The 11,827-nt window shown below is 37.6% G+C and overlaps 2 protein-coding genes across 3 annotated transcripts; both read right to left on the bottom strand.

Annotated features, from left to right (window-relative positions):
* Positions 1–958: 958 nt before the first annotated feature.
* Positions 959–4,507, bottom strand: LOC147393777 (DUF2358 family protein (DUF2358)). Its single transcript, XM_086456525.1, has 2 exons — positions 4,007–4,507; positions 959–1,766 (listed from the first exon to the last, which is right to left on the bottom strand). The coding sequence occupies exons 1-2, from the start codon at positions 4,381–4,383 to the stop codon at positions 1,322–1,324; spliced, it is 822 nt and encodes a 273-aa protein (XP_086312651.1). The 5' UTR covers positions 4,384–4,507; the 3' UTR covers positions 959–1,321.
* Positions 4,508–5,495: 988 nt separating this feature from the next.
* On the bottom strand, positions 5,496–11,068 carry LOC147393776 (G-type lectin S-receptor-like serine/threonine-protein kinase At5g24080). Of its 2 annotated transcripts, none has more exons than XM_086456513.1 (5): positions 10,728–11,068; positions 7,552–8,876; positions 6,868–7,048; positions 6,273–6,735; positions 5,496–5,937 (listed from the first exon to the last, which is right to left on the bottom strand). In XM_086456513.1, exons 1-5 carry the CDS (start codon positions 10,967–10,969, stop codon positions 5,578–5,580), a joined length of 2,571 nt encoding a protein of 856 aa, XP_086312639.1. In that variant the 5' UTR covers positions 10,970–11,068; the 3' UTR covers positions 5,496–5,577. The 2 variants fall into 2 exon arrangements, with proteins under 2 accessions (XP_086312639.1, XP_086312640.1); XM_086456514.1 differs by having other exon boundaries at positions 7,552–8,928; positions 10,728–10,866.
* Between the last annotated feature and the right edge of the window lie 759 nt (positions 11,069–11,827).

Here is an 11,827-nt window from a genome sequence, read left to right as displayed (position 1 = left end):
TTTCTGCACATGTGATCGTTGTATTCTAGGAGACAATTGTTCATTGATCCGTGGGCACCAAGTTGCGAGAACAAAATTGTCTTAAGGATATTGTGTTCAACACGAGCTTTGGTCAATCTTTATTTTATTCAATTCTCGAGTATCTAATGAATAACAAGTTTTACCATGACTAGAGCATCCCACCATGTCAACATTGGAGGAGGCATAGCGACATACCTCCAAAAAAAATTTTGGCCTATGTCGACAAAAAAGAAAAGTTGCTTTGATCAATTCGAATGCCCTGATGGTCAAAACGATTTGTTGGTGGCTCAAGTAAATGGGGTGCCTTTAACACAGGCCATCTTTTTTACTCACCGTATTTTTGCTGCGGAACTACCCTTGCTATGCTTGAGATGGCACGCAAGAGTCTGTGAGAAAAAATCACTCGCCATGCAATCTAACATGATCTCTCACTCTCTCTCATTTTTTGATATGGCAGGGTATCCCACATCTTTTGGAATGCACACCTTTGACACCACAGAAGTTTTTCAAGGTGCTATAGGGAAAGTCAGAAGGCCTAACACATAACTAGAGAGAGTTAAAGATGCTAACTCAGCCAAGTTGGTTAAGGAGTGAGGAATGTAGATCACACGACTTGGGTTCATGTCTCGTTGAATCCACCTTCACGCCAACCATTTGCCTAGTGAAAAGAAAAATAAAACAGGGAGCAAATCCCTATCACCAGTCTTAACATTGAGCCAATTACGGTGTTGAAAGGGTCCCACTCTCCTAAAAATCTTGAGGAAAATATAGTGTTATTGTTAATCAATGAGAGAATGATTTCACCGGGACAAGAAGTGAAGCCCATATTCTGACAAATCCGGGGATGCAAGATTTGTAACAATCAACAACAAATTAAAAACAAATAAGGTGAAGCTAGCCCTCTTCCACTACATTATTTTCAACCGTAAGAAATATGTACTATCAAAATGGCTATTTATAAAGCTGTAAACGGGTAGGTTGATGTCAGATTTCATTACAGATTTTTTTTTTCTTTCATTAAGTTTATACTATACAAATATACAGTACACAGAAAGGTTTGAAAGACCCAACATGGAGATGCATGTCGACCGAGTTGATTCCAGCTTTTGTCTGCACCAATTCTATGGAATCAAATAAGAGGAATGGACAAGTTACATTAATTAAGAGTCGAGAGATGAAGATGGTGATGCTAACCAAGCTATCTTCACAACCACGTTACGACACAGAAAAATTTGTAAAGCTTTTCAGGAAACCTAAATTCTCTCTCAAGCTTCTGCAGAACATCTCCAAGACAGCTTGTTTAAAAACCAGATGACGCCTCACCCATGTGAACCTCACCAGGAATGGTCTGAATATCATGATGGAATATTTCAAAATAAGTTGGCTTTGGGGTTGAGGGGCAGCCAATGGATAGAATCAATTCCTCCACAGCTAGTATTCGGAACTTTGGGGGTGAGTTGACAGCAATGTTGTCCACTCGATGCTCAAAGATCTTTCCATTTTTATCAAGCTTGTACTCTGAAGTGCCATCAAAGCGACCATGGCTCTCCCATGGAATACGGGGGAGGCCATGAATGGTCCAACGGATCATTATGACGCTCTCGACAGGCTGCCACACACTAACAATGTCAACCCACAAAGCTTTGAAGAATATTCTGCCCTGGAATCGTAAAGCCCAGAAGATTGATTTGTAGTTATCAATGCCAACAAAGGTGTTGATAGGATCTTTGAAGACAATATCATCCCTATACAAGTAACATAGAAAATGTTACAAGCATAAAAATTGAGAGAAAGTATAAGAGGAAATAATGCAATGCAGAGACACCCTAGGACAGTCATGGTTCATGGCATCCTTAAGCACCAATTGGTACCAAGGAAACTAGTTTAACAGTAAATATAAACCATGAGGATGGTCAAACATTGTCTTAGTGGTTAACATGATTCACTGCATGGGAGTGGATCCACCATTCGCCAGGTTCATCAGGGATATTTATAATGCTAAATCAGTGAGAGAGAAATACAAAATCAATTTTCTTTCCAACTTAGTTACCATAAATTTTGTCTGAATAAGAAATGCTACTAAATAAAATCCCCAAAATGAAGTCAATGGGTGATGTTACCAGAGACCTGGGTTCAAATCCCGCCAACGCCAAGTTACTTAACTCATTAAAAACAGGCTTGCTGATAAAATAAAAAGTTACAGGTCTATTCCCATCTTATCAACCAAAAACGAATCTGTCAGCAAAAAGCATGCAACATTGGAAAAAATCTACTCAATCTCCACCACAATATATGGTGCAAGTGCAATGTATGATAGTACTTTGAGCAATTTTTTTAGGTGGGTAAGCTAGACTTGAACCCACGATCTCAAATTTGCATTGTAATGAGTCAACCATTGAGCTATGTGACCAAGTCCATCTTTTTATGTGATGCTCAACATCCAATAAGGCATGCCGTCTTTTTTGTTTGGTTGGCTTCCCTTGGAAGATTCTTACATTGGACAATTTGATGCTCGAGGGTGGATCACTCAAATTGTTGTCCTCTTTGCATGAGAGATGGGGAGTCTGTCGACCATCTTTTAATTCATTGCACATTCTCTACCAAATTTGGTCAATATTCCTTGGTCTTTCTGTATTCATTGGGTCCTTCCTTGTAAGTATTCCCTGTTGTAGAAGGGTGGGCCAGTAATGTCTTCTCTTCCAGGAAAAGATTTCTGTGGGCTATTCTTCCCTCGGCTATAGCTTGGGGGTGTGGAACGAGAGAAATAACAGGGTGTTTAACAATAGAATGAGAAGCTCTCACGGCATATTCTTGGAGATCTTGGGCTTATTATATCTTTGGGCGAAACAGAACATCGATTTCAAGGGATCACTTTTGATGATTTCGTTTTTAGATGGAATTCTTTATGTAGTCTTTGATGCTTTGTTCTCTTTTTAGCTTGTTGCTCTCTTAGAGGCTTCCTCGGCCTCTTTGTACTTTTTTCCTTCATTTAATATATTACACTTATCAAAAAAAATAAGGCATGCCGTCATCCCCATGTCCTGGGCCCAACTAGTGTTCAAAAACTCGATGGTAACTTTCATCCCATATCAATTCTTTCATGCCATCTAAGACAAAAATAGATCCATATTGCGAATATCAAGAATGGATTAACTAAATATGTAGCAGAATAAATCTCACATGGAAAAAAAAAAATTAAAACTTAGAGAGACCCATACCCCCAATTCATTTTCTGCACCCACACTTAATGATATTTTACTAGTTGTCCAAACCATCCCAAACAAATTGATCCCTCTCTAATTCACTCTCCAAGACATAGACGCTTCATTGAACCAATTCATTCATGGTTGAAACTCACAACTACAGAAACCCACTTCAAGCAAGCTTTGGGAAGAATAAAAAAGATGTCCTGATTCTCGTCAACTGAGTCTTCTTTATATGGGTTCTAATGTCATAAATATACTTTATAGTCTATAAATAAATAAAAACCAATCATGCTGCAGAAACAACCATGAAAAGGGTTTAAACCAGCACAGGCCAATCTATTACAGCAAGAAACAATTCCCAAAAGCCTCACCATATCATCAACTTGACTACACTGACACTTACGATCATCCAACCAAAAACAATACACCACCACTATAATTGGCTCGAGATGCTTCTCAGAGCTCTAATGACCTCACCAACCTGATTAAAGTCACAATTACAATCTTCCAATCAGTGTGATTTCAGGCTATCGTCCCTCTATAAGATGGCTCACCAATCAGACAGTTTTGATCCTAAACTATACTACTAAATTGTAGTAAATTTTATATATAAAAATATATAATCAAACTATACTACACCCAGACTAATTACGATAATTATGACCAAATTAAACATTAAAATTTTCTATTTCAAGGATAATCAACCGAAATAAACATAAAATTCAGAACCGAATTAACCTACAATTGAATTGGAACAAAATGCCAGAACCAAATTAAACCTGTAAATATCAAAGCTGAGCTCCCTATTGAAGATCTGTGGAAACTCCTCCCTCAATGCCCTAATCGCATAACCAGTGTTCACGTAGTAATTGTGCTTCTCTTCATCCTCTTTGTTCTGCTTTGACGAACTTTGTTTCATTAGAGCCGAAAAGTGCCAAGAAACCCTCTCATTCTGTCCAAAATTCGAAACCCCAACCACTCGATCTTTGGTACTCGAACAAACCCTAACACTGATTCCCATTTTTTCTTCATCTCCAACGCTTCTGAAGCTTGTTCTGTTTCTAGGATTTGTTTTAGACAAAAACTTGGTCGGAATTTCGCCTCGTGTTCTACCAGAAATTACAGATGTTCCGGTCAAGGTGATGGGACAAGCCATCTGTGTCAGATTCTGGCGGGATTTTCACCGGAAGACGGTGAATTAGAGGACAATTAGACAGGAGAGCTCCATTTGCAGCGAAAAAGCGAGAAATTTTTTGCTATATTTCGCGTTATATTTGTAAGATATTTTATGGTTGGGGAAGGAAGACGTCATATTTTTTCCACGTCAGCGTCTTCCTTCGAGGGGAAAATCGATTTGGATAAGTTTGCTGGATAATTGGAATTATCGGACAATTTTATATCAAAAATCAGATTTCCATTTGGGGTCCACACGTCATATCGTAAGTGATGTGCTTCCAATCTGGGCCGCAAATGGGGGCCCACAACACAAGAGTATCTAATTATACGGACTTTTCCGTGGTATATTTGTAGGATAATACTGAAGTAACATTAAAATGTACATCAATTGTACATTCTGATGTGGTGGTGCACACATAATCATAGATGCTTTTCATCGAGATATGAGTGAAGAGTATTTATGGTAATGTATGCACCACCCCTATCGAAATCTCAGAATCAATGTACACTTCAAGCGTGGGTCTATTTGCACACACCGAAATGGTTTAATGCACCCACTTAACTAACTTTTGTTTTAAAAAAAGAGAGTAAATTATCGTTTCATCTTTTTCATTTTGACTTGTTGCACACACCACCACCATAGTAACAAAAATCGACGATTGTTTCAAAAAAACGCGACCTGCATTTATGACGATTAAAACGGTATAAAAAAAAAATGACTTTCATTTGTAACAAAAGTCACTGTTTTTTTAACCGTTTTTTCCCAACTTTTCCCCCCTTTTTTTTTTTTTTTTTTAGGGGGACAAAAATTTAAATGTTTTCTCTTTTTTTAAATGTGAGATTTGTTAAATAATAGAATTTGATAATTCATAAACTTAAAATTATGGGATGTGATGATAATAAGTTGATTTTATGAATTTTCATTAGATATATATTTTTTCATTACTTTTAATATATTTTTTATCTTTTATTTTCATCAATTTTTTTTTTTTTCATTTTCAACGTTTTTTTTCCAAAGTTTTCCCTTGTCATTGTATACCCCTACTCGGACTTTGTGACTATGATTGGAACTATTTGGATCTGACACTAAAATAAAAATGAAACTCAATCATACAGATTGGAATCCATCCTAGATATATTGATTTACTTAATGGACAATTCAACATTAACTTTATTATCTCGGTGACATAGTCGAATAACTACATGTAGCACGGGATGATGGATGGCTAATGTGGGAATATCTATAAGTAGCACGAGATGATGGATAGTAGTGAGTGAACTCCCTCTTCATTGCTTTGTAGACATGATCTAAGCCTTCTTCAATCAATTCCAATACTGCCTGAGGCATTGGCGGTGGGTTGATGTTAACGGATCCTTCCAACATCTTCACAACTTCACCCATCGAAGGTCTCATCCATACCTCGTCCTGGATGCACCAGAAGGCAACTTGGATGGCCCTCACCAACTCATCTTCTTCAACCACCCCCATTAACCGTTTATCTGCAACTTTCATCGGTGTTCCATTTGTCATCTCCTGAAGGTATCAATTATTTGATAGTACCATGATTAGTAAATTCGATATATAATCAATGGATATGGATCATATTGTTTAAAAAAAAAAAAAAAACCGAAGCAATGCAAAACGAGAACAGAAGGAAAAAAAAAAAAAAAAACAAGATGCAATCACACACAGAAACACGGAGATTTTACGTGATTCCCTCAAGATTGAAGTACGTCCATCACCACACACACACACGCACACATTTCCCTGTATGTGGTTTGATGTCTCTGAACTAGACAATCACAATTGTGTATTATTTTTCGATCATCAAACACAGAAAAAATAAAATAGGATTTTTGAGGTTATACCTTAAATGCCCATCCAGGATAGAAGAAGTCCACTGCATCCAAAGACATGTCAAGATTTCTCCTGCCACCAATAATCTCTAACAACAGCATTCCATAGCTATAAACATCAGCTTTGACAGTGATCGGTCGGTTACTGACCCACTCTGGAGCCAAGTAGCCTCTAGTGCCTCTAACCATGGTGACTACTTGAGAATGCTCTCTTCCCATCAACTTAGCTAACCCGAAATCCGATACTTTTGGACAGAAATTCGCATCTAAAAGAATATTCTCCGGCTTTATGTCACAATGAATAATCCGATTCCGACATTGCTCATGGAAATATGCAATCCCTTGTGCTGTGAAAATTGCTATATTGAAGCGAGTTTTCCAATCTAGTATTCTGTCTCGGACCCCTCGGATACCATATGAAGGAAAGATCCACTTGTCTAGTGACCCATTTTTCATGAACTCGTACACTAAAAGCCTGTTTTTAAATACAAATTAAGCACCGAATACATAGGTTAGCAACATCTCAGATCAGCTTAGATCATAGATTGTATGAATTTATATATAGGTATGAATGAAGAAAGAATAGATTGAAGAGGGGCTTGTGTACCTGTGTGACCCCTCAGAGCAGAATCCGCAAAGTCGAACCAAGTTCATGTGATGCATTGAGCCAATTGTGTTTACTTCTGTTATGAATTCCTTCTCTCCATGAGGCAAAAATCTTTCTAGTTTCTTTACTGCAACCAAGGTCTCATCTCCTAAGCTTCCCTTGTACACACTCCCAAATCCTCCTATAGTAGACAGAAAAACAAAGACTCAGATTTTGTTTTTTACTGAAATTCCTTAGTTGAGAAAGATTGACACTACATGGATGATCCACATAAATTTAAAAAAAAAAATCTCGGGTTTATTCAATATTAATAAAGGTACAACGAGCAAGTTTGCCTCATTTTTTGTTGATGGAGTCTCAACAAAAACTACCTGATTGAGGATAATCCCATAATCTAATAGATCTTGTATGAGATTCCAACAGCGGGTAGGCAATGTTTTACGGAAAAAAAATTTACGGTAGCTAATGATACAAGAAGCAAGAAATGTAGATATGTGTGGAGGGAAATAGTTTTCATGGTACTTGTGACTACAACCCCAAAACAGTTTTACCTGTCTTAGTGAAATGATTTTGATTGTTCCTTGTTCAACTTCAACCATAGAAATGCACAAATCAGTCTGGAATAGAGACACAAATTCCTACAATTATAAGAAATACCAATTTCCAAATAACACCAATTTGTACCTGTTCCAAGCAGCTGAGAAAAATTATTGGTTGCGTTTTGTAGGTCCCGATAACTAAAATTCAACGGGGCACCCGACACTGTCAAAGAACTCTCAAGAGCTTTCTTTAAGGATCTTCGTCCATGAACGCTATAATATAACAAGAAGCAGAGGAAACCAATGAGGACAGATATACATAGAACAATTGGAAGGACGAGAACCTTGTTACGATCACTTCTAGACCCTTTCGATGACCCTCTGGACCTTCTAGCATCACTTCCATGAGTTGTTGATCCATTGTTTCCAACCTTTACAAATAGGGTTGATCCTGCGTCCTCAAATCCTCCAAACTCCAAACTCCTCAGTACCCAACAGTAGGCTGCCTCCTCCTTAAGCCCATATACAGAAGCAATACAATCACAATCTGATAGACAAGCATCACCACACCTCGAAATTGTTGAGATATCACTATAGTTTGCGATCACTGATGATTCGGAGTAGTAGTAGTTGGTTTGAGCCACTGTTGTGATCTTGAACCTTGATGTCAAATTTTCATTATCACAATTAAACTTCATCGATGAGCTCTCCGACCCTGGTAAGCCAGTGCAGCTAGCATTGGTCTTACTTGCATCTAAACTACATATCCCATTGCCGCAGACGCCAGCAATGTCACACGGGTTCGATACAGCCGCCCATTCAGGAACCCATTGACGAGACCCATTTACATCATTATCCCATCGATACAGACGTAAATTCCCATTTGTTTCAAGCGTTAATCTCCGGAGGATTGGACTGTGGACAGAACGGTTTCCAGCTGACGACAAACCTCCATTATCGGCATCGTTCTTGTATACGTACACTATTCCATTGGACAATGATCCATACGTGATACTAAAGCTACCTGATTCATCCAAAAGCGCAACTACATTTCCAGTCACATTTGAGATTTCGGGTCCTGACCAGTATGAGTAGTTTGTGTAAGATTCTGGTGATGCGTTGTAAGATTCCGGTAAATTGTAAGTGAGACCGAGGCTAAGTGAAGTGGGTTCTTGAAGCATTTTTAAGGTGTAGTAACCTCCATGTGAAGGAAACTGAGATGATGTGAGCTCTAAGGAGACCGTTAAGGGTTGGCCTGGAAGAAGTGTGTCTGATGGGTGAGAAAAGCTTTGCCATATAGGGTGGAGGGTAGTGTTGTAAAGGATGAAGTTACCGGAATCTGACATTGTGGCCATCTCGACACCAGTACCCGATGTGTTTGAGGTCCATACGGTGATTTCCCGATCTCTGAGAACAAGACTTCCGGTGGTGTCAAGCTCCAATACAGCGTCTTTTCCGACTGGCTTGTTTCTAATTAGATGATTGAGAGAAAATGAAATCGTCGACTAATAAGTCAAAAGACCTGCAAAAGCTTTTGTAAAGACGTCGAAGACAATTACTAAAATATGGGGAATGCTAACATCCAAGCTTTCATTGTGACGTTGCATTGGCATCATCCACAACCATGTTTCTTTCAAGAATGTCTCTCCAAAAAGGTAAGAAATTTGTTGTCGTTACGTAATGGCATTTTTGTAAATAACTTTTTTGAGAGTTCGTTATATTCCCATAATTGATATTGAACAGAGCCATGACAACAAAATCCTTTCTTTTGGAATAAAAAGCAAGCTACGACCAAAAAGGAAAAAGGGGGCCGAACACTTTACTGAAGGTGAAGGAGAGAAATAAGTAGGCTTCAAAGCCGTAGCTAGCAGTGTATGAGACGCACAGCAAGCAGCAAGTGTAAACTCGCGAGATAGATATGTAAGATAGGGCCCCAAGGGGCACACCTTAGCGCTTCGGCACTAACGCAACGGAATTAGACCTAAAGCCATGACTACACTACACTTTATACGGTATGGAACTATAGATTCAGTAGAGCGCTCAATAGTGATTATAGTGAAATGGCAACATTCCCAATCCCTGATAAAGAATAAAAATAAGAACACTCTTTAATTACATGGCATATGTAGACACCCCAAAATTGCACAACCCGAGATTTGAGAGTCCAAGAGATTGAAAATCGTCAAAAGTGGTAAAAAGAGAAGAGAGAAAAATCGAACCCAACCCAAATCCATATCCCAAAACCGGTGACTCCAAATCACGTGGCAATCGATTCCATCTCAAGAATTCGGTCGCTACAACATCTCTTGAAGAAACATAGTTGTGGAGAATGACTTATTTTTTTAATCAACTCCCCATAGGCTAAGAATCCCATCAATAATAGTATATTGTCAACCATTTGATCTACTTAACCATTCAACCAATAGAATGAATCAAATGGTTGAGATCGTTCATATCATGGCTGACCCACCGATCCAATACAGACCTTAGCTTCTAGAATGCTTAGTTTATTATGGAATCGATTATCAATGACAACTATAAGGGCTGTTTCATTGTTTGGCTTGAGGGGGTTATAAAGGATTTTATGACAAAAGTCAGAATTGGATTTTGATAGAATTGGGTAGATGAGAAAAATCCATTCACCCAATCTCAATTATTAGGGATAAGACTTTGATGATGATGGATTATGTTAGGGTTATCAATGGATCCGATTCGATAACTTTAGACTTGGATCTATTTGACAATAAGATTGTTTTTGGATCATAGATGCTGATGTGGAAGTGTGTAGGAACATAGATGCTTTTTTCACTTGTATTTCAATAAAAAGCATTTATGCTTCCTACACACTTTCACGTGATGATGTGCGATATGAAGTGAGGTCACTTCAGCATTATTTATAAATATAAGTTTATTATCTTGAATTTGGATCTTGAAGTACAATCTGGAAATGACCCAATTGTTATCGGATCCGGTTTGATCAAAATATTGAGATCCAATAAAATACCAAAAAGGATCCGATTCTTATGGGATCAGTTCTGGATCGACCAGGTCCATTGACAGCCCTAGATCTCTTTGTATTTCTTGCATGTTATCTTTTGAGAGTTGCTATTGCCACACCAACTGTTATATAAGAATTGGTGTGGCAATAGTAGCTCTCTATCTTTTTCTTTGACAACGTAGTTTACACTAATAAGCAACAAATTTACTGAAACAGAGAGCTATTGCAGCCAAACACCACTTAAATTTCCAGAAAAAAAAAAAAACTTACTCCCATTTGGTTATACTTCACCACACTTATAACTAAAATGTTATCGAATTCACCTGTTAGCGGACCAAACTAGAATTCGATCCCCAGGAAGCTCAGCATACCAAATTCCCAACTGAAATTGATTTTTAGAATCAATCGAACTGAACCCAAACGCAAATGTTCCATTATCTGAAACCCACATCTCATTATTACTAGCCAATATTCTCGAACCAACCATAATTTGGCTAGCCATACAACTGGTCAACATGACCATAATCATGAACAACAAGACCAATAAAGAAGAAGAAGAAGCCATGAGGACTAAATAAAATGGTTACTGAAATGTTGTTTTGAGAGCTTTAGATATAATATATAGGTGAAGGAAGCCTCATCTTCTCACCCATGAGAATTAAGACTTAAGAGAGCGACGTTAGGTGATGTGGTGGGGTAGGGTGAGGAGGGATTCAGATGGGATACATAAGTGAAGATGTGACACGTGTAAGGGGTGGGTGAGCTAAATGTTGAAAAGTTAGCCAATGGTCGGCTAGAGATTGTTGGATATAATGGCGCGTGTTTATTTCTTTTTGGTTCTCCAACTAATTGAAGGCAACAGTTCAAGAATTTAAAAATAATTGTTCACATCTTAAGTCCTTAAGTTTGAATTCTAGCTTATAAATGCATGGATACGGTGGGTTTTGATAATTATCATTTTGAACACTTTTTTCAAATGGGTGTTTTATGGAAGATAAATGATTTTTTTACTCAAAATTTTTCACTCCATCGACGTGGCAAATGCATAGAATCATAGATCTTTTACTTGCATATCCCGAAGAAAAAGAGTTATGGTTTTGTGCACTTGTCACATCGATTGAGTGAAAATTTTCTAGTAAAAAAATCATGATTCTTTATGGAAACGATATTGTACTTTGCAAAAATCTCTGAATCAATAATTTTTTTAATATGATAAAAAAAGTTGTATTCCAATTTTACAATAGTAAAAAATGAAAATTGGATTTGATAGTTATTATGTGAGAGTTTAATTTAAATAAATTCGATGATGTTCTGTAAAAATATTGGGAAAATTTTGAAATATATATTAATGATGTTTTTAGGTTTCTTATCAAAATCTGCCACTTTCAACCTTCCTAAAAATCCTATCTTGTTCTTGAGATTT

Source organism: Akebia trifoliata, chromosome 10 (genome assembly GCF_017979445.1).
Source record: "Akebia trifoliata isolate Shusen 1 chromosome 10, ASM1797944v1, whole genome shotgun sequence".
NCBI classification, from domain to species: domain Eukaryota; kingdom Viridiplantae; phylum Streptophyta; class Magnoliopsida; order Ranunculales; family Lardizabalaceae; genus Akebia; species Akebia trifoliata.
The sequence above is the reverse complement of the archived record's forward strand: the minus strand, read 5'-3'. Positions and strand labels throughout refer to the sequence as shown.